The 22,739-nt window shown below is 46.8% G+C and overlaps 1 protein-coding gene across 2 annotated transcripts in view; it reads right to left on the reverse strand.

Moving 5' to 3' along the window:
* The window catches only part of FAM193A (family with sequence similarity 193 member A), a 116,297-nt gene that overhangs the window by 65,851 nt on the left and 27,707 nt on the right, over nucleotides 1-22,739 (reverse strand). For both annotated transcript variants that reach the window (XM_015561597.1, XM_006760123.2), the window contains exon 2: nucleotides 12,436-12,681. In XM_015561597.1, coding sequence (XP_015417083.1) covers nucleotides 12,436-12,663 — 228 coding nt within the window. In that variant the 5' untranslated portion in view covers nucleotides 12,664-12,681. The remainder of the gene's footprint in view (nucleotides 1-12,435; nucleotides 12,682-22,739) is intronic.

The raw sequence follows: 22,739 nt of genomic DNA on the forward strand, positions 1-22,739 counted from the left end.
TGCATGAATTTTGTGCACTGGGCTGCTAGTACTATATAAGTACAGTTTTGGTAATATTATTATATTTAAAATATTTTTTCTTAAAATATTAATGTTTATTGCATGTAAATGGCTAATTATTTTGTATCTGTAATCTGGTAATAGATTTATTTTGTATATTGTAAAAGAAAAGAAAAAATAAAGGTAAAAAAGAAAAAGGAAAAAGGAGATATCCAAAAAATACTCCAAAATATTTGGAAGTTAAAAACAAACAAAAAAACACTTCTAAATAATCCATGGGTCAAGGAGGTCACGGTTCAATTCCCAGTCAGGGCACATGCCTGGGTTGTAGACTTGATTCCCAGTGGGGGGGCAGCAGGAGGCAGCGAATCAATGATTCTCTCTTGCCCAGCCAGTGTGACTCAGTGATTGAGCGCTGACCTACGGTTTGATTCCCGATTCCCGGTCAGGGCACATGCCCAGCGTTCCAGGCTCACTCCCCAGTGCGGGGTGTGCAGGAGACAGCTGATTAATGATTCTCTTTCATCAGTGATGTTTCTCTCTCTCTCTTCCTCTCCCTTCCTCTCAGAAATCAATAAACAATATATATATTTTAGAAACATCAATGATGACAGAATTTTTATCTCTCCCTCTCCCTTCCTCTATTAAATCAATAAAAATGTTTTTAAAAAGCCATGGGTCAAAGAAAAATCATAAGAGAAATTATAAAATGTTTTGAGCAGGATGAAAGACAACTTATCAAAATTTTGGGAATGCAGCTATAGTAATGCTTAGATAAAATTTTATAAAATTAAACACTGTGTCAGAAAAGAAGGTCTCAAATCACTAATGTAAACTTCTATCTTAAGAAACCAAAAGAATAACAAATTAAATGTACAGTAGAAAAACAGAAAAATAAACTTAAGAGCAAAAATTAATGGAATAGAAAATATTAAATCAATTCAACCAAAATGTGTTTTTTTAAAGAGCAATAAAAATGATAAACCTCTAGCCACGTTGTCAGGGGGACAAAAAGAGAGAGAGAGAGAGAGAGAGAGAGAGACAAAACTCAACCAAAGTATCAGGAATGAAAGGAGTGGGGGTTGGTGCGATCACTACAGATCCCATAAATTGAAAGAGATAAACTTTATAAAATAAACCGAACTCCTAGTTCAGAACCATCCCAATAAAGCGACTCTGGGTCAAGACAGTGTCACCGGGGAAGCCTACCGAACACTTCAGCAGAAATCACAGGAATGCTACACAAGCTTTTCTCAGGGGCAGCAGAGGAGAGAACGCTTCCTAGTTCATTCTATGAGGTAATACTCTGACACCAAAACCACACAAAGATAATGTGTGACAAGAAACCTTCAGACTAAGAAACCCGTGAACATAGATGCCATAATCCTTAAAACGTTAGCAAATCCAACAGAGCAGGGGTCCTCAAACTGCGGCCCGCCGAAAACATTTATCCGGCCCGCCGCTGCCTGTTGCTTAGCAGCCGATTAGTTTTTTTTAAACTACAGTCCGGCCCTCCAACGGTCTGAGGGACAGTGAACTGCCCCCTGTTTAAAAAGTGTGAGGACCCCTGCAATAGAGCAACCTAGAGAAAGCATAACACATACATCACAACCAACTCTGGAGTATCCCAGGAATGCAACGTGCTTTCAACATTTAAAAACCACCATAACGAATTTTAACAAAAGCACCTCTATGATCATCTCCATAGATGTAGACAAAGTTTTACAAAATTAAATAGCCATTCCTGATAAGACTCAGCAAACTAAAATCAGAAGTATACTTCTTCAACCTGAACTGCAAAAACCTACCACTAACATCATACTTAACAGTAAACGACTAAGTGCTTTCCCCCTGAGACTGGGAACAGGCAAGAATGTCTGCTCACACCACTCCTATTCAGCTTCACACTAGAGGTCCTAACCAATGTTAACAAGGCAAGAAAAAGCAAAAGTCATACAGATTGGAAAGGAAGAAACACGTTACTTATAGATGACATGATCATCTACGGAGACAATCCTAAGGACTCTACCAAAAGACCACTAAATAAATGGAATTTCATAGGATATAAACTCAATATACAAAAAAGCAGTTGCATTTCTATATACTAGCAATAAACAATTGGATATTTAAAAATGTTAGAAGCATAATTTAAAATAGCAAGAAAAATATGAAATACTTTGGAAAGTTTTTAATACACTACATGCAAAGCCTACAGTTTGAAGACTACAAAACTATTCTAAGAATAAACTTGAAAGACCTAAATTAATGAAGATTCATACCACATTCATGGGTTGGAAGACTCAATATTAAGATGTCAATTTTCCCCAAACTGATCTATAACTCAACACAGCGCCAGTAAAAATCTCAGCAGGTATTTCTGTAGAAACTAGCAAGACGATACTAAACTTTTTATGGAAATGCAAAGGACCTAGAATAGCCAAACACTTACAAAAAGTAACAAAGCTGGGGACCACTACTACCTTATTTCAGAACTTAGCTTCTCGAATCAAGACAGTATGGTACTGGCAAAAGGACCGTATCTATGCAAAGCGGAACACAGAGTCCAGAAGCAGACCCTCTCATATGGCATCAATTGATTTTTTTAATAAAAATGCCAAGGTAATTCAACAAGGAAAAACAGTATTTTCAACAAACAGTTCTGGAACAACTGGGCATCCACATACAAAAAGGATGAACTGCAACTCTTTACAAAGACACAAAAGTTCACTGAAAATGGGTCACAGATCAAATGTATAAGCTCAAACCATAAAACATCTAGAAAAACCACGGACCAAAAGTTCTTTAAACCTGAGGCAGCCAAGACTTCTCCCATAGAACACAAAAGCCCAAACCATTTCAAAGGTGATAACTTGGACTTGACCAAAATGTAAAACTGTTGCTCTGCATAAAAGAGTGTTATATAATGCAAAGGCAAGCCACACACTGGGAGAAAATATTTGAGAAACGTATCGAATAGAAGGCTTGTATTCAGAATATATAAAGGTCTCTCACAACTCAGTAAGAGAAACCACTTAAAACCAGGTAAAAGATGGAATAGCCACTTCATCGAGGTACAGGTGGGAAACAAGCAGTAAAAAGGTGCTCAACAAGCCATTAGGAAAATGCAAACTAAGCTCCCTGGGCCAACACTGAGCCCCGGCATGGCTGTCAGTAAGGACTGTCATCACCCAGCCTAGGCGAGGAGGAGGCCAGACTCGCACACGTGGCTGGGAACAGCACCAGCACTCCGAGACACAACATGATGGTTCCTTGTGACATCAGACATGCACTTAGCCTGTGACCTTGAATCCACTCCTAGGTCTTTACCTAAGAGAAAGGAACTATGTCGACACAAAGACACGTACGGAGATGTTGTTAGGAGCTTTATTCAACAGCCCAAACGGGCCAACACAAATGTCCCTCTACTGCTGGTGGGGAAACAGACGGTGGTTCATCCATACAATGGAATGCTATCTGGTATAAATATAAAAGCCCAGAAACCATTTCGGCGGAACGACCAAACGACCGGCGCTGTGACCCGCACTGACCACCGGGGGCAGGTGCTCAACGCAGGAGCTGCCCCCTGGTGGTCAGTGTGCTCCCACAGGGGGAGTGCCTCTCAGCCAGGAGTTGGGCTCAGGGCTGGCGAGCACAGCAGTGGCGGGCACCTCTCCCGCCTCCGGCAGCGCTAAGGAGCGAGCAGGCGGGCCGTTAGGAGCGAGAGGTCCCTGATTGCAAGAGGGATGTCCCAGATTGCTAGAAGTCGCAGGCAGGGCTGAGGGACACCGTTGCCCCCCACCCTGCCCCATGCACGAATTTCGTGCATTGGACCTCTACTTTAGAAATAAAAAGAAATTAACACTGGCACACATAGTGACATGGATGAATCTCAAAAGCATATATTAAGCAAAAAAAGTCAAAGACCACCATTCCAATGATCTTTCTGTCTTCTCATTCTCACAATTCTGGACAGTAGTGACAAATTACGTGGGCATCCACTCCATGAAGTTCATTATAAAGGGATGGTATGTTTGCATTACGACAAACATTCAAGAGAAGGGCGAATATCAGCATTTTAAATGGATGGTTTCAATTGGGGCTGTATGCCTTCTGTAGAGTAACTAGCAAAGAATCTGGCTCTTAGTGTAAAATGCAGGACTTACACTTCACCCACATACATGAGAACCCAGACACAACTGCTCATGTCCAGAACCAAACAGAGCCTTTGGCGCAGTCAGCCCTGAACGCACAAAACCAGAACCTGAATTTGCCGAGCAGTCGTCCTTGTGGCCAGATGCTGCCGGGCGGGCTACGACCTCTTTACAAAGAATTCCCCAAAGCCCACTTCCCACCCAACCAAACTTCTTGCTATTTAAACATCTACTAAAGTCCATGTGATAGAACTTGTGCTTTTAAGTCCTTGTGTAAGTAGGAAAATTCAAGTTGGTCTACAACTTACACACAAAAAAAGACAACCCTGAAAATTATTAAAATTCAAGTACACATTGTTTTAAAGAAAAAGATGAATGATTAGCTGAAACTAAACTGCTGAATTCAACACAGGCCTGGTACTGGCTACTAAGCAGCAGGTTCTCTGAGGCAGGCCTGCGGCCGGAGGTCTGTGTGAAGCACCCCAAGCAGCCCCCCTCCTTGCCTGTCTCAATTCTCCTGCCCAAGCAGCCCAGGCCTGCGATGGCTCTTTGCTCGGCCTCAGCACAGCATCGAAGTGTGGAGACAACCTCCGGTCCTTCCTCACAGCCTTGACCTGACAAGTCCTACCCAGGCCCCAAGTCACGGAAGTCAGGGCCAAAGCTCTCCTCTCTCAACACACCTTCCCCCATTATCAGGATACAAAGTGTTTCAACCGTCTTCAAAGACCGTGAAAATCCATCCACAGCCCCCAGGTGTGAACTTTACTGTGCAGGACGCGCACGTGCACGTTCTGGAGTCCTGAAGCACGGCCTTTGCATAGTAATCAAAGGCAGCTTTGGATCTCCACATGGCAATGCATTAAACTTGACCTTAACTCCACACCATATAAATTTTTTTTATTACTACCTAAAGTTTTACATTTGTCAACCATATAAAATTTTAATTTCGATCCCAGGTGGGTTGTAGGTCTAGGCCAGTGATGGCGAACCTATGACACGCGTGTCAGAGGTGACACACGAACTCATTTTTTTGGTTGAGCTTAACAAAACAATTTTTTTTTGCCCAGCCCATGTGGCTCAATGGTTGAGCGTTGACCCATGAACCAAGAGGTCCCTGGTTCAATTCCCCGTCAGGGCATATGCCCAAGTTTGTGGGCTCAATCCCCAGTAGAGGGTGTGCAGGAGGGAGCTAATTGATGATGTTTCTCTTTCATCAATGTTTCTATCTCTCTATCCCTCTCCCTTCCTCTCTCTCTTAAAAAAAACAAAAACAAAAACTGGAATGCAAAACAATACAAGCATAAAACCGTGCTGTTCAGTAGTCCCATATCATGTGTGACTATTGAGTATTTGAAAGGTGAGCAGCATTTTGAATATTCAGTATGAAAATATAGAAAAATCTTTTTTTTATATTGAGTACATGCTGAAATAAGTTTGGATATATATACTGAGGTAAAACATAATATCACCTGTTTCTTTTTAGTTTTGGTAAGGGGTTGCTAAAAAATTTTCAATTACCTATGTGGCTTACATCCGTCATTCACATATTTCTTTGGACTGTGCTGACAGAAGAAAATACATACTAAAAATGCAGTTGTGATTTCATATAGGAGAAAAAACAATAATAAACAGAACTAAAGAAGGCAGTAACTACTGAAATTTTTTGAGCAATTTGGCTGGATTAAAAATGAACTAGTATTCATCCAGAGGCAGTGCACACATAGCGACAAGGGAGGCACATCAGAAGCGGGTGATGTCTGTGGGGCATATAGCCGACCGGGATCTCACTAAACATAAAGGAATGAATGCCACGCAGCAGTAAGAAAAGACAACCCAACAGAACGGTGGTTCTCACCGTGTGCTCCACGGGCCCCTGGGAGTCCCCAGCACCTTTTCAGCGGGGCCACTGGTGAGAACCGTTTCCATATTCACTCCCAGATGCCACTGGCTTTCTCACTGTGCTGACACTGGCCGCGACGGTGGGGGAAGCTGCCGGCCCCTTGGCAAGAAGCAGCTACACACCCAGGTGTACGGTGCCGCTGCATTGCCCACCACGCGCCCAGTTTAAAAACACCAAGTCTCCGTTGGAGTGCCCCAGCAGGGCCATGAATGTGTTCCAGCCCAGCCCTGCGGCCACGCCTCTGGAGCCTTCCTTGTGAGGAAACGGGAAGTGCACATAAAGCGTCCCCAGGGAAAGCACCTCTGTGAGGAGCAGCCTCAGCCACAAGCCGCCTGACAGACCCAACGAGATGACTCAGACGTGGCTGTTAGCCAGACGTTTTCTCAAAAATGAATGAAGTGAGCCTGTCACTTCAAGGGGAACAGCTGCCACTATCTGTGGCCATCACTGTGGGCAGAAGCTGCTCCACGCGTACATTTCTGATGAGATGGTGGCGGTGATAACAGACATGATTTCCAGTACTGGACAAGGAGGGGTGCTGCATCAGCTAGGTCCCTAGCTTGGTCAGCCACTGCTCTCACAAATGACCGATGGGTGGTGTTCCAAAATCACACACGGGCCAGAGACTCACCCAGAGAGCAGGGACTTGACTTTAACAGCAGAGGAAAATCATCGAGATTGCCTGACTCCACACTGTGACTAGCCATTAAAACACAGTTTGCTTAAGAAGAAAACGCAGCTCTCTAAAAACAGGTATTAAAATATTCTCTTCATATACTTCAATCAAAACAACCTATCACAACAGATTGAGAATCTAGCACAGGGGTGAGCAAACTTTTTGATTCCAGAGCCACAATGGGTTCTTAAACTGGACCGGAGGCCGGAACAAAAGCATGGATGGAGTGTTTGTGTGAACTAATATAAATTCAAAGTAAACATCATTACATAAAAGGGTATGGTCTTTTTTTTCAATAGTTTTATTCATTTCAAACGGGCCGCATCCGGCCCGCGGGCCGTAGTTTGCCCACGGCTGCTCTAACATCTTCTATTATACAAACATTAAAAAGATTCTCACAACAATGCTACTCACTAAATTATTATTTTTAAAAAATAATTTTTTATTGATTTCAGAGAGAGAGAGGAAGGGAGGGGGAGAAAGAAAAACATTGATGAAGAGAGAAACATCGATTGGCTGCCTCCTGCATGCCCTCCACTCGGGATCAAAGCCACCAGCTGGGCATGTGCCCTGACTGGGAATCGACCCCGCAACCTTTAGGTGCATGGGATGACACCCGAGCCACACCGACCAGAGCCCTCACGACATTATTTTTGTTTCAGAAAATAGTTTTCATTGAAAAATATGCTACTGCTCTTAACCTGCGGGTCAGTTTACGCTCTAAATCCGTGACTCCTTCTCCACGTGTATTCACAACAATGGGTGAGCGTGTGCTCCAGGTACAACACTCAACAGCAAAACCTGGAAACCTCGCCAATGCAGCGCATCGAAAGGTGACAACGAAGAAGCAGCGACATTTGTGAATCTCAAACAAAACACATGAGACACAAGATAATGCTGCTGCACTGATATCTGTATCAGTTCCAAACAGCAGGAACACCAAGGAAAGTGTGGGATGGAGGGCAGGCGTCTGGCTAACCCAGAGCAGGAGCGAGCTCTGTGAGAAGACGGAGGCCGGCCAGGGGCAGAGAGGGGCTGTGGCTGAGGGCAATGCTGGGCTTGGGATCTGCGTTGTAGAGAACGAAACCCACACGCCCGCAATCCTTCAGTGACAAGGGTCAATTTCACTATTAACAAGTGGGACAAAAGAGACCAGGTTAAGCCTGCCTCTCTGCGGACATACAGGCCCCATCAGGGACTGAAAAGGAGGAGAGGGAAGGAGTTCACCTAGGACACAGCAAGTAGCTCGTTAGGACAAAGGGGCCTCAGATGGTTTCAGTGCAAGAAAAAGAACAATGCGTCCCAGGCCGGCTTGGCTCAGTGAGTAAATCTTTGGCCTGCGGACTGAAGGGTCCCAGGTTCGAATCTGACACATGCTCAGGTTGCAGGCTCGATCCCCAGTAGGGGCATGTAGGAGGCAGCCGATGGATCCATGATTCTCTCTCATCATTGATGTTTCTATCTCTTTCTCCCTCTCCCTTCTTCTCTGAAATCAATAAAAATACATTTTTTAAAATAAATAAAAAATATTTTTAAAAAGAGGAAAAGGAACAAAGTGTGAAGATTTAATCATTTTAACCTATAGTCACCCAGCACAGTCTTGAAACATGTCAATCAAGATGGAAATATTTATAAGAAAGACAAACGTACATGCATGGTAGGAGACTTGAATGGATATTACTCTGAAATTGAGAGAGTTAAGCACACAGAGAACCAATCAGAATACAAAAGGCTTATGAGCATAATTAACAAGGGAAGACGTGGAGTTCTCCATCTCAACCTTGAGGAGACATTTTCAAGCTCTCACGGACATTCATGAAAACTTAACCACAGGTTAGTCAAACTGACCACAGACCATGACCTGTAATTCTAACAGCAGTAAAGTAAAAGTCAGCATGATTGAAGGTAATCCTAGAGAGATATGTTTGGGTATTTATGAATAGTAGATAATTCATAGTTCAAAACAGAAATACTGAAAATTGAATACTTAAAATTGAGCCAATACAACTAACATTTTGAAATCGAGAGCATCCATTACAGGTTTCCAGCACATACCAGAGAACAGAAACTGGTGGGTAAGAAAGAACTCAACTTAGGAAGGCAGGGGAGTAGCCTTGAAAGAAAGGAGAAGCCACTGTGGCTGTGGACCGGCTGGGGTGAAGGCCCACTGCCTCCTGCAGGCCTCCTGGCATCGGCACGGGGACAGGCCCTCTCACTCCTTCTCCCACGTAGCAGGCTGAGCAGGGCTCAGGCTCCCACAGGTCTCCGGGTGAGGTGAGCACAGGAATGCAGCTCCCCAAGCAGACGGCACCCAAGCTCAGGCTCCAAGACACTTATCCGCAGCCCTCAGAAGCTGGAGCGCAGCCCCCACCTCTCAAGGCATACCCACCCCTCTCCCAGAACACGCCACTGGGAGAGCCACACGTCTCACTTACTGACTGTCCGCCGCTACCTCCTTCGTGCAGAGCAAATGGAACCTCTCCAGAGGAACAGACAAGATGTGGTGGCAGTGGATGCCTCTGGGAGGATGAGGAGGGTGGCGAGGAGACGGTGAGAGGGACAGTGACTCGCTGTGCTCACGGGCACCTCCCAATGCTTACTGTGTGTCCCACAGCATTCACTAATCAAATACGTATCACACACACATCAAGCTGCAGTAACTCATGAAACAAAGTGAGAAATATTTTAAAAATTAAAAAGCTCTTCCTTGAAAAGACAAAATTGACAGACTTCTAGCCAAGACTGGTTAAAAAAAGGGGGGAGGGGCAGAAATATGAGGAATTCCAAGAGTTGCATCTACAAATATGGTCAGAATTAAAGAGACTGTCTGCACACAAGTGCAGACCGGTAACTGATAATTTCTAAGAATATAATTTACCAAAACTAACCTGAGAAGAAATGGAAATTTAAAACATTAAACCAGAAGTTTTACATTTACAGAGACATGCATGGATTGAAGGGAGCGAAAGGAGATGGTGACAGCGGGAAGGGAGGGCTGGGCAAAGGCGGTTATTTAACAAGTGGACAATGCTAGAGCATCTGCACTCTCCTGGGCATGACCCAGGAGAGAAAAAAAGATCTGTGACATGGAAGAGGAAAAGAATAGCCTGGCGGCATGGTCAGTGTTGAGCATCGACTCACGCACCAGGAGGTCACTGATTCAATTCCCGGTCAGGGCACACGCCTGGGTTGCGGGCTTGATTCCCGGGAAGGGATATGCAGGAGGCAGCCGATCAATGATTCTCTCTCATCACTGATGTTTCTCTCGTTCCCTTTCCCTTCCCTCTCTGAAATCAATAAACATATGTTTAATTTAAAATAAAAATAAAATAAAGAGGAAAAGAATAACCAAGCATAAAGCACTGGGGGGATGGAAAGGGATAGGTACCTGGAAGCCCCAGGGAAAAGGTCTCCCCAGCCATGAGGGTAAGAGGTGAGAAGGGCCTTGGCCCTGAAGTGGGGAGGTCAACCGCTGAGCTGAGCAGGGAAGAGATGGGTTGGGGAGCTGGGAAGAGAGAAGAAAGGTTTCCACCTCTTGGGGTGTGGTGACGTAGCCAGAGCAAAGTCCAAATCCACAAGCAACCCCACGTCCATCAACAGTGAATGAGGAAACGAATCGTGTGCAGCTGGGCAATGCGAGCAGCAGCACACACAACTACGCCGAGTTACAGAGACGGTGACCGTGACCGCGGGCAAAGAGAGGGTGGGGAGGAGTCAGGGCGGTGGCTGCAGGGCTGGGGGCGGGGGAGGTGCTGCCGATGGCAGTGAACAGGGAGCTTGGGTGGAGGTGGCGGTTACACAACTGCATAGGTTTGTGAAACTCACTGAACTACATTCACTTTAAAAGGGTGAATTTTATCACATGTAAATTATATATATGTATTTTTAAAGGCCTGCAATTTTAACCAGCTTGAGCAAAGAGGCCAACTTTATGAAAGCAACAGGAGGTCTAAGTCTACAAACACAGGCCAACGAGACACCTGGGTGATCCTGGGGTCACTTTTTTGATGAGGAGAAAAGCCTCCTTAGATAATCCATTATTTGGGGCAAATTGGGAGTGTGGAAGCGAGACTCTCTGAATGGCAAGAGAAATCGGAGATGCTTCCACTTGCATCCCAAACCAGAAGAGAGCAGCAACCCTTCCCCAAAGGCACCGCAGGTGGGACAGGACCGGACACAGGAAGGAAGGGCAGCGAGCTGGAGACAGAGCGCTCAGCTGCGGAAGAGCTGGCACGCCGCCAACAGCGCTCAGGAACAAGCCAGCGCCGGTGGCACTAACATGCCTTCTGCAGCAACAGGGGGAGACCAAACACCTGAGGTGCACACAGAAAGGAAAGAAGAAAATGATAAAAGCAAGAAGACCTGCGGGTGAAGACTCAGCACAGCCTACCCACCTCTTAATCCCCAATGAGGGATCCCACGGTCGGCTCCTTTCCTGGTTCATTCAGTTACGTGTTCATTACTGCCCTCATGGAGTATGCTCCAGTGAAGGAATACAAAGTGAATACGGCCCTGGCCGGTTTGGCTCAGTGGACAGAGTGTCGGCCTGCGGGCCAAAGTGTCCGGGTTCGATTCCGGTCCAGGGCATGTACCTCAGTTGCAGGCTCCTCCTCAGCCCGGGACCTGGCAGGGCTCCTGCAGGAGGCAACCAATTGATGTGTTATTCTCACATCGATGTTTCTCTCTGTCTCTCCCGCTCTCTCCCACTCTCCCTAAAAACCAACGGGAAAATGTCCTCAGGCGAAGATGAACAACACAAAACAAAGTGAATACGCAGCGATCAGAAAGAGGGACAGAGGGACAGAGCAGGAGAGGGGCATGCGGGAGGCCAAAGCCCATTTCTTTTCAGGTGTAGTTATTACAGCACTTCTCCAGAAAATGCCACACGATTTGGGGTGCTGCCTTCAAGGAAACCCCAAAACAGAAGTCACAGGCTCAGTGGCCGGCAGCAAGGAGACAGACAAGACCAGAGAGACGAAGACAACGCACACTACGCAGCAGCCCTCACTCACCAGGGACCAACCCGAGAGCAGTCTTGGGTCAGAAGACAGGTGACAAGAACAACTGCTCCCAAGCAGAGATCAACGGAGCAGAGAAGCCCTCGATGGTGGGGTCTCAAATGGCTGCAAAAGCCAACTCCTTCCAGAACCCAAAGAGCAGATTTGAAAGCCCTTTCAGAGGCAAGGCCCCCTAAGCCACAGCCTGCGCCAACAATGAGATTAAGGGGGTGGCCTTCCCACGCAAGCCTGGGCCTCAAGAAAGCCCCCATTTAGCTGAGACATGAAATCCAGGTAAAGGAGGAAACCAGGACTTGAGAATTGCACCTGGGAAAGAATTTCGGGCAAGTTACCGGCACATGGAATTGTCTAAATTAAAATTAAACACATGAAAAGCCTTCCAGCTTTTCAGCAAACTGCTTTGCCAAAGAAATCCTGAGACCAGACTACAAAGCTTATCTCTGAGCCCCGCAAACTGGCTCACCAAGTTGTGTGACCAAGGCGGGCAGGCTCCCTACCGCCTCCTGCAGGTGTGACAGGGAAGAGCCGGAGGAAAGCCCAGCAGGTGGGGAGCGGAGCAGGGACCAGAGGACGGCAGGAGAAGCAGTTGTTCCCAGAAAACAGACCCGTATCAACGATCTCATTGCCCAATGAGCCCCAACCCGCTGGCTAAGGAAGTCAGGGAGCGCGGGCGCTCTGCAGGGCACTCACCGCTGGCTGGTCCAGGCCTCCGTGCCTCTCCTCCTTCTCCACGGTCCGCCGGCAGTCAGGGCACACCCACAGCGGCAGGTGCAGCACGCTGTTGCCCTTGGGAGCCACGGAAAGCGCCAATTTGCTGGCAGTCTTAATCCCACTCTCTAGGAAGGAAGAGTCTTTGCGTTCGCTTCTGCACAGCAGGCAGTAGTCCCCGGCGGGGTAGGGTGGAGTTCTGTGATTCATGCCAAAGTTAAAAGGAGTCTGGAATAGAAGAATGTTTTCTATTTTCAATACATAATCCACAAAACCAAGATCATTAAAAAATATATGTAGCTCTAAAATTACAATGTGTGTGTGTTTATGGAAAGAAACATCAAATAGAGAATTTGTTGAAGAAAACTGTATCTAGAGTTCTAGGACCTCATCATACTTCAAATAAAACAGATGCCACAGGAGCATCTTAGGAGGAGTTAGAAACTCTCCCTCCAAAAAAAAAAGAAACTCCCCCTGGCCCTGCACCCAGATTCTGTATCAGCTCCCACGATGCAGTGGGCCCCAGTGTTCTGACTGAGGAAGCACCAGGATGCTTTGCATCAACCCAGTTCCGAGTCACCACTCCAGGTCCGTCTGCACTGCTCAGGCCCAGGGCGCAAGTCAGCAGGCTCCACCCACCTCCCAGGCGGCTATTGGCGATCACCCCCCACCCCCTGCAAAACCCAGCCTCCCTTCCAGCTTGACAGCTACCCAATCTCCATGTCCACTTTTCCAAACAGGCCTTAAATATAGGGTGAGGGTGGGGAGGAGGCCTCCGGGACAGGAGGAAGAAGCAAGATTATCACCCTATTCTCTCCAAAAGATTACAGGAAAAGTAAAATTGCCTTTACAACACAAACAGGCTCCCAAGTTAAAAACAGGCCTAATGTAAAGGCGGTGGGGGCAGGTGGAGGTGGGCAAGGGGGGAGATAAGGGACATCTGTAATAGTGTCAATAAAATATGTAAATAAAAAACAGGCCTACTGTCACAAGGTCGGCAAGCAGGCACCAAGATTTTAACCCCGATCAGCGTGAGCCCAAGATGAATCATCTGCACCTTAGAGGAAACATCTGTAAATCCTGAAGGGGTTCGAGAGAGCACACCTGGGCAACAGGTGAGCAGGGAAGCCAGGTATGGCCTTCCAGAGGCAGGCAACTTCTGCCACAGCACATGCAGGATGGAGGCGACGGAAACCTGCCCCCTGCCCCCACCGCAGGCCCCTGGCCCTCTGGAGTGCCCCGGCCACAGGATGAATCAGGAGGGAGGCGGCCCAGGGCTCGGCGGCTGGAACTTTGGGCTATTTCACATCCCGTTTCCCCACAGGCCCCCTCCAGTGCCCACCAGGCGTCCATCGGCCCCCGGCTCCTCCCTGTCCTCCAGCACTGAGGCTCACACACGCCCTTGGTAACTGGACCACAGGTGCACCCAGCTCCACTCCAAAGCCCAGAGAAGCCTGACGGGATCAGGTGCTTAAACAGGCGCTGAGAGGTTAACTGAACAAACGACAGCAGCACGTGGACCAAAGAGGGACTTGCAGGGGGTCCTTACCTTTTACAAACCAGTGGCCAAACTGCTTACGCCTGTCACATCCACAGGGCTGCAAGGACTGACCCAAACCCAGCTATGCAGCCATGTGAATGTCTGGGGTGTGAGGGGAGAGAACTGAGCACTCTTTCTCAGTGGTATTCTAGAAGGCTCCAGACTGCTCCTCAAACCATGGAACATCATGGGAGTCACTGCTGTTCTCTGTCCCAACAGATCTGAGAAGTCTAAATTAGGACAATTTCCCACACCATTCTGACTTAACCCTATGTAACCCAAAAGCCATTTCTTGTCCCTAATCCTGGACAACAGCCCACCACCAACAGAACTGCCACAGCCTTCATACCTTTCTAGGGCATTTTTACCCACAAAGGAGATGCTGGGTTCCAAGGTTACAAAGGCCCACAAGCCAGAAATCAAAAGAGCCAGCACTGACTTGAGAGCATCCAATTCAGCAACCATGCATCTGTCTGTCCACCCAGTGTTTCCTGGGAGCCCACCATGTGCCAAGGCACTGGTCCAGGCACTGGGAACAAGTGAATAAAACAAAGATCCCGGTCCTGAGAGTTAATGTTCTTGTCAAAGACAAATAAAGAAGACAGGTAAGTAAAGACTCACTAGGAGAACCACGATGACAGTGTAGGTAAATGCCAGTACTCGCCGCCTCCCACAACCACATCAAAATTACCACTAAAATACAGAACAACCCTCATTCAGAACCGCCTGAAAGCTGGCTGAATGGAAGTCCTACAACTAGAGGAGGAAAGAAGAAAGCACATCGAGACGGGTAGGAGGGACGGAGGTGAGGGACGGGCTGGTCCAACACCCATGTGTGGTGCTTTTTTAATCAGGAGGGATATCTCTGTTGCAGAGGCTTCCTATGAGGAGCAAGGGGTGCTAGCCCCACACCAGACTCCCAGTCCAGGGTTCCAGAGCCGGGAAGAGAAGTCCCCATAACTTCAGGCTGTGAAAACCAGTGAGGATTGTGACTGAGTGGCACAGAGGCTGCTGGAGACCCAGGCAATTCCTCTTAAGGGACAAGCACATAAACTTACTTGGACTCACTTCCACGGGGGCGGTGGCTTTGGGAGATCCAGGGACCTATGGGGAGGAACTGGATGGTGTGGCATCAGGGCAGGAACTCAGGGGCGGCTTTCTCCCAGTCAAGGATGCTCGCAGAGGTCACTGTTCCTATTCTCTCTCTCTCTCTCTCTCTCTCTCTCTCTTTCTCTCTCTTTCTCTCTCTCTCTCTCTCTCACACACACACACACACACACACACACACACACCCGTCGCAGAGCTGACTGGCAGCCATATCTGAGTTTCCATCAGCCTGGCTCACACTGTTCGCTCAGCCTGGTGATTCCCTGAGGCCACACCCCATCCAATTTTCAGCCCCACGCAAGCTGTTTGCAGCAGTTCTGACATATGAATGGCCTATCCTGGCTCAGGCTTCAGACATTCCTAAAATCTCTCAAACAAACAGCAGCTGGCATCAGCATACCCCAAAACTATCAATGAGAGGCCCAAGACCCAGCGCTAGCACCAGCCTACCTTGCTTCACAGCTTGCCCTCACCTGGCATTTCCAAGCCCAATACAAGTAACAGCCATCTGCAGATAGCTCTGTAGCTCCTGCAGGGTGGTCCCAGGCAGTGGCTGAGTGTGTACCACCCGGGAGGCACCAGACCCAGTACCTGGCGGACAGTTTCAGACCATAGCAGATTACAACTCTACACACCCACAAGCGACACACTCAAGGGGCAGACTCAGCACCATAGCTCCACTGAAGCAAGTCCTGCTCCATAGGGCGTCTCCTGCACAGAAGCTCTCCCACTGTAGCTGCAGCCTGGTCTACATAGCCAATTGGCCTGGAGGTCAACTCCTCCCAGTGATGCCAATAGCAATCAAGGCTTAACTACAAAAAAACTGTGCAGACAGCCCACACAGGGGCGCACCTAAAGTGTTCAGCTCAGGTGACTGGGGTAGCTGAGTCATTGGGCCCTATAGAACACCTACTACAAAAGGCCACTCTACCAATTCCAGGAGACATGGCAGCTCTACCTAATACATAGAAACAAATACAGGAAAGCAGCTAAAATGAGGAGACAAAGAAACATGTCACAAACATAGACCAGAAGAAATCTCCAGAAAAAGACCTAAATTAAATGGAAGCATGCAGATTACTGGATACAGAGTTCAAAACAATGGTTATAAGGTTGCTCAAGGATCTTTATGAGAATTTCTAAGACATAAAAAAAGTCCAGTCAGAAATGAAGAATACACTAACTGAAATGAATAATTTATAGGGAATCGACAGCAGAGTAGAAGATGCCAAGAATCAAATCAACGATTTGGAATATGAGGAAGCAAAAAACACCAAATCAGAAGATCAAAGAGTAAAAAAATATGAAGATAATATAAGGAGCCCCTGGGACAACTTCAAACATACCAACATTCGCATTATGGGGGTGCCAGAAGGAGAAGAGAGAGCATGACAGTGACAACCTATTTGAAGAAATAATGACAGAAAACTTCCCCCACCTGGTGAAAGAAATAGACTTACAAGTCCAGGAAGCGCAGAGAACCCCAATCAAAAGGAATCCAAAGAGGACCACACCAAGACACATCATAATTAAAATGCCAAGAGCAAAAGACAAAGAGAGAATCTTAAAAGCAGCAAGAGAAAGACAGTCAGTTACCTACAAGGGAGTACCCATACGACTGTCAGCTGATTTCTCAACAAAAACTTTGCAGGCCAGAAGGGAGTGGCAAGAAATATTCAAAGTGATAAATAACGAGGACCTACAACCAAGATTACTTTATCCAGCAAAGCTATTATTTAGAACTGAAGGTCAGATAAAGAGCTTCACAGATAAGAAAAAGCTAAAGGAGTTCATCACCACCAAACCAGTATTACATGAAATGCTGAAGGGTATCCTTTAAGAAGAGGAAGAGGAGGAGGAGTGGGAAGCAGAGGGAAGGGGAGGGGGAGGATAAAAAACATGACCAATAAAATGGCAATAAATACATATCTATCAACAATTGTGTCAAAAAATCAAAATAAATATAATGAAAAAAATAAACTGATGAATAAAACAGAACCAGAGGCATGGAAACATGGACAGACTGATGAATCTTGGGGGTAGGGAGGGTATGTAGGAAGAGATTAACCAAAAATCTTATATACATATATGCATACCATGGACATAAGACAATAGGGTGGTGAAGGCCTGGGGTGGGGAGGGAACCGGGTGGAGGGGAGAAATGGTAGGGGGGAGTGGGGAGACACCTGTAATACTATCAAGAATAAAGATTTTAAAAAAATACAGAACACCAGATAGTGGTGACTGAGAAGGAGAAAACAGAGCAGAAAAGAATGCCTGGAGCTGGTGATGGTACCCTTTAGCGTGACCAGTGAGGGCCTCCTCCAGGAGACACCTGGACACACCTGAAGTGTGAGCTGGTGGAAACCACACACATACCTGCAGGAGGAGCATTCCAGAGAGCAAGCACAAAGGCCCTGGGGCAGGAGGGGGGAGGGAGCAGTGAGCCAGGCATGGTCTGGTCTCCTGCACAGAAGAGATAAAATGTGACAAAGGAGTGGAGCAAGGAAGTGGGAGAAGCCACCTAGGAGCGAGGTGGCCGTGCGGTCGCTGTGACGGGAGAGCTAACAAGACCTCTAAGGAAGCAGATGTTAGGGACGAGGAGGAGGAGAGGCAAGGACAGCTGCACAGCGTGTGGACTAAGCGTGTGGACTGGCTTCCACAGAGGCCTGAAATCCACTAGATGCCAGGCGTCCTGAAGGCTCTGACAACAGGATGCAAAGATGAATAGGAGGGAGGCCCTGCTGGTTCCTGAGGGACAGCAGAGACATGACCACTGCACCTCCAGGGGCAGCAAACTGCTCCAGGAAGAAAAGAAAGTTGCCAAGGGTGCAGAGTGGGACCATAGGAGGACATGGTTCTAACAAGAGCAAAGTTAAGTTTTGAAAAACATAAAGCCGCCATGTGAAGATCTGGGAGAGCCCTGGGAGCCGAGGCGCAGCAAGCGCGAACACGGGCAGGTCAAGGGGCAGGATGAAGGCCAAAGCCGGGGAGGTTTCTCAGAAGGAGATGGCACGGCCAGTTTTCATCTTAAAAAGAAACTTTGCTGCATGAAAAAAAAAAAAGAACCCTGGGGAGGAAACCATGTACGTAAGGCTGTTCCAGGTAGTCCCAGGCGCAGGTGGGAGGCATGAAGGAGCAGAGCAGTCAGACTTGCCGGTGTGGAAGGTCGAGACACAGGACTTGCCAATGGACCTGAGGGTGCGATGAGGACAGGCCCAGCTGCCTCAGTACTAGATGCCGACAACAGAGATGCGGGGCGAGGCAGGGGGACAGGCTGGGACAGCGGAAGAACCACGGGTTTGCTCTGGGCCTGCATGTATGAAATGGGTATTAGACATCCAAACAGCAGGGGGGTTGTTTCTGAATGAACACTCATGGCAAGGATGCAACTGGACATTTAATTTGGCATCCCCAGCATGTGTGGTCAGGAAAGCCATGGAGCTAGCTGCAATCATCCATGGAGAGATCATAGACAATGTCCTGAACCAAAGTCAAAACTGCTTGACGCTTGACCAACATGCTCAAATACGAAGCCAGTTCTCCCAGGAGGTGAAACTCTCCTCTCCACTCCTTTCTCAGCAAAGCAAGTAACGAGCAGGTTACTACAAACACACCTGCACACACAACAGCTGACTACAATGCCAGTTACCCAAACACCAAGGCCCCACCAGGTGGTTACTCCCCTAACTGTGGTTAAATGTGCAGCACAAATATAAATTCCAATGATCTTTGTAAAAACATTTTACAGCTGTACTAAAGTAGAACTGAGGCACAATAAGCTGAAAATATCTGCAGCATGCACTATGAATAATTTTGACATGTATACGCCTGTGAAAACATCACGATAATCTTATATAATAAAAATGTAGTATGCCAATTGTCCCCTCAACCAGAGTTCTTCAGGGAGTTTGACCAGGGGCCGGGCCGGCCAGGGGAAGGGAGGGAGTACCCAGCTGGAGGCCAGTAGCCGCTAGGGACCTTACCAGTGCACAAATTTCGTGCACTGGGTCTCTAGTCAAGATAATGAACACTACCATTACCCACTCCAAGTGACTTGCGCCTCTTTGTACCCCACATCTACTCCCTTCTCCTCCAATCCTACCCGTCACAGGTGACCACTGGACTGAATCCTGTCTCTAAAGCAGTGGTTCTCAACCTTCCTCATGCCGTGACCCTTTAATACAGTTCCTCATGTTGTGGTGACCCCCAATTTCATTGTTACAAATTGAACATAATTAAAGCATAGTGATTAATCACAAAACAATATGTAATTATGTATGTGTTTTCTGATGGTCTAGGCGACCCCTGTGAAAGGGTCGTTCGACCCCCAGAGGGGTCTCGACCCACAGGTTGAGAACGGCTGCTCTAAAGACTAATTTGCAGCCGAAACCGGTTTGGCTCAGTGGATAGAGCGTCGGCCTGCGGACTGAAAGGTCCCAGGTTCGATTCCGGTCAGGGGCATGTACCTGGGGTGTGGGCACATCCCCAGTGGGAGATGTGCAGGAGGCAGCTGATCGATGATTCTCTCCCATCAATGTTTCAAACTCTCTATCTCTCTCCCTTCCTCTCTGTAAAAAATCAATAAAATATATTTTAAAAAAAAAATAAAGACTAATTTGCAATTTCTAGAACTCTATATAAATGGTACCACACAACATGTCCTCTTCGGTCTGGCTTGTTTTGCGGAGTATCGGTATCTGGAGGTGATCCCATGTGTGCATGTAGCAGAAACGTTATCCTTTTCATTACCGAGTAACACTGCACTGTGTGGTGAGCCACAACTTTTTTATGCATTCTCCCATTTGGAGATATTCTGGTTGTTTCCAATGTGGGGCTAATACAAAGAATAGCTGCTGCCTTGACCGAGTGGCTCAGTTGATTGGAGTCGCCCCATACACCCAAAAGACCACAGGTTCAATTCCTGGTCACGGCTCGTAGCTGGGCTGTGGGTTTGATCCCCAGCTGGGGCGTGTACAAGGAGGCAACCAACCCATGTTCCTCCCTCTTCCGCTCTGACATCAGTAAAAACCTGTCCTCAGGAGATTGTAAAAAGAACATTCATGTCCAACTCTTGGTGTGAGGTAGGTGCACATGTTTTATCCTCACCCAAGGACATGTTCACTGACTAGAGAGAGGACGGGAGAGAAACATCAATTTGTAGCTCCACGCATTCACGCATTCATTGGTTGGTTCTTGTTATGTGCCCTGACCAGGGACTGAACCCACAGCCTTGGTGTATCAGGACAATGCTACAACCAACTGAGCAATCCGTCAGGACATGCATGTCTAACTTTTAAGAAATTTCCAAAGTTCTCCCAAAGATCACTTTTGGAGAGTTCTGGTGAACTACATCCTCATCCATGTGGCAAGTTGTTTAAACTGTAGCCATTGTAATGTCTGTGTGGCAACTGTCTCACTGTGGCTTTCCCTAGTAATTCTGTTAAATATCCTTTCACAGGCTTATACAGTATCTAGACCAATCTTTGGCCTGGTTCAGGCTTATCAATTTTATTCATCTTAAAAGAATTAATTAGCTTTTGGTTTCATGGATTTTCCATATTTAAAATTGTTTCTCTTGCCCTAACCGGTTTGGCTCAGTGGATAGAGCGTCGGCCTGCGGACTCAAGGGTCCCAGGTTCGATTCCGGTCAAGGGCATGTACCTTGGTTGCGGGAACATCCCCAGTAGGGAGTGTGCAGGAGGCAGCTGATCGATGTTTCTCTCTCATCGATGTTTCTAACTCTCTATCCCTCTCCCTTCCTCTCTGTAAAAAACCAATAAAATATATTTTAAAAAATAAATAAATAAAATAAAATAAAATTGTTTCTCATTAATGTTTGCTTTTATGTTAGTATTTCCTTTCTTTGGAGGTATATAAATGGCTCTTTGATTGACTTTCATTAATCCTTGCCTGAGGATATTTTTCCAGTGATTTTTAGGGAGAGTGGAAGAGAGAGGGAAAGACAGAGAAGAGAGAAATATCGATGTGAGAGAAACACATCGATTGGTTGCCTCCTGCATGAGCCCCGACCAGAGCTCTGGTCAGGGAGGAGCTTGCAACCAAGGTACGTGCCCTTGACCAGAATTGAACGCAGGACCCTTTGGTCCACAGGCCGACGCTCTCTCCACTGAGCCGAACCGGCCAGGGCTGATATACTTTCTTAAGGTGGAGCCCTTTCCCTTGCACAGACGTGGTGAGTGCTATAAATTTCCTTGTAAGTATTGCTTTGACTGCATTTTACAAATTTTGATATGTTGTGTTTTCATTCTCATTCAGTTAAAAAAATTTTCTTATTTCCCTCTTGATTTCTTCTTTGTCTCATGGGTTCTTTAAAGTATGGTTTCCTAATATTTGTCCTTTCCTAAGTATCTTTCTATTACTGATTTCTAATTAATTCCATTGTAGTCAAAAAAGATACTCTGGGCCCTGGCCGGGTAGCTCAGTTGGTTAGAGCATCGTCTGGATATGACAAGGTTGTGGGTTCAATGCCCAGTCAGGGCACATACAAAAAGCAACCAATGAATGCATAAGTGGGACAACATATCAATGTCTTTCTTTCTCTCAAATCAACAACATTTTTTTAAATTTAGGGAAAAAAAGAAAGAAAAGATACTTTGTATAATTTTAATTCTCCCAAATTCATAGAGATATTTTTAAGGTCCAAAATATGATCCATTTGGGTAAATGTTTAAAAAATGTGCTTATGGCCTTAGCTGGCTTGACTCAGTGGATAGAGCATCAGCCTGTGGACTGAAGGGTCCCAGGTTCAATTCCGGTCAAGGGCGCATGCCTGGATTGCAGGCTTGATCCCTAGTGGGGAGCATGCAGGAGGTAGCCAATCAATGATTCTCTCTCATCATTGATGCTTCTATCTCTCTTTTCCTCTCCCTTCCTCTCTGAAATCAATGAAGATATATTTTAAAAAATAAAAAAATACCTTTTAAAAAATAACAAACCCTGTGCTTATGTATGCTGCATGCTGGGAGGCGACTGCCCCGTTTCGCTTACAGCACGGCAACATGGGCCCTGCTGACCCTCTCCATGCCCAGCTTCACCTAAAAATCCCCACCTCACGGGCCTGTTCCCAGGAGCACGTGCGATGCCTGTCAGAGCTCAGGGCCCCTCTGTGGCACACAGTCAGCTCACTTTCCAATTACTGAAGAGCAGCCCGTTTCACACAGGGTCCCAGACGTCTGCTCCTTGAGGGAGAAGTCACCTCTGCCCTACTGAAATGAACGTCATCTGACCAAATGTACGCTCTGGCTCTTGGGGAAATGGCCCAGGAGTGGACTGTTTCAACAGAATGAAAGAGTATTAATATAAAAATATGTGCATGTTGGAGAAACTAAGATGGCGGCAGAGATAAACACCGGGAAATTAACGCCGCACACAACAATTGATTAATACCTCAGAGAAACAATACGGACTTCATCCAGAACCACAGGAAGCCTGGCTGACTGTAAACTCTACAACTAGAAGGAAGGAAAGGCACACTGAGACCCGCAGAAGCTGCAGGAGAGAAGCGCAGAGGTACGGGGCTCCCGCGCGCGGAAAGGGGCTGGCACCCGAGGACGCGGCTGTCCTTTTGAATCCGGAGGGAGTCACAAGCTCCCGACGGCTCTGAACTCCGGTTCCG

Source organism: Myotis davidii, unplaced genomic scaffold (assembly GCF_000327345.1).
Source record: "Myotis davidii unplaced genomic scaffold, ASM32734v1 scaffold937, whole genome shotgun sequence".
Taxonomy (NCBI): domain Eukaryota; kingdom Metazoa; phylum Chordata; class Mammalia; order Chiroptera; family Vespertilionidae; genus Myotis; species Myotis davidii.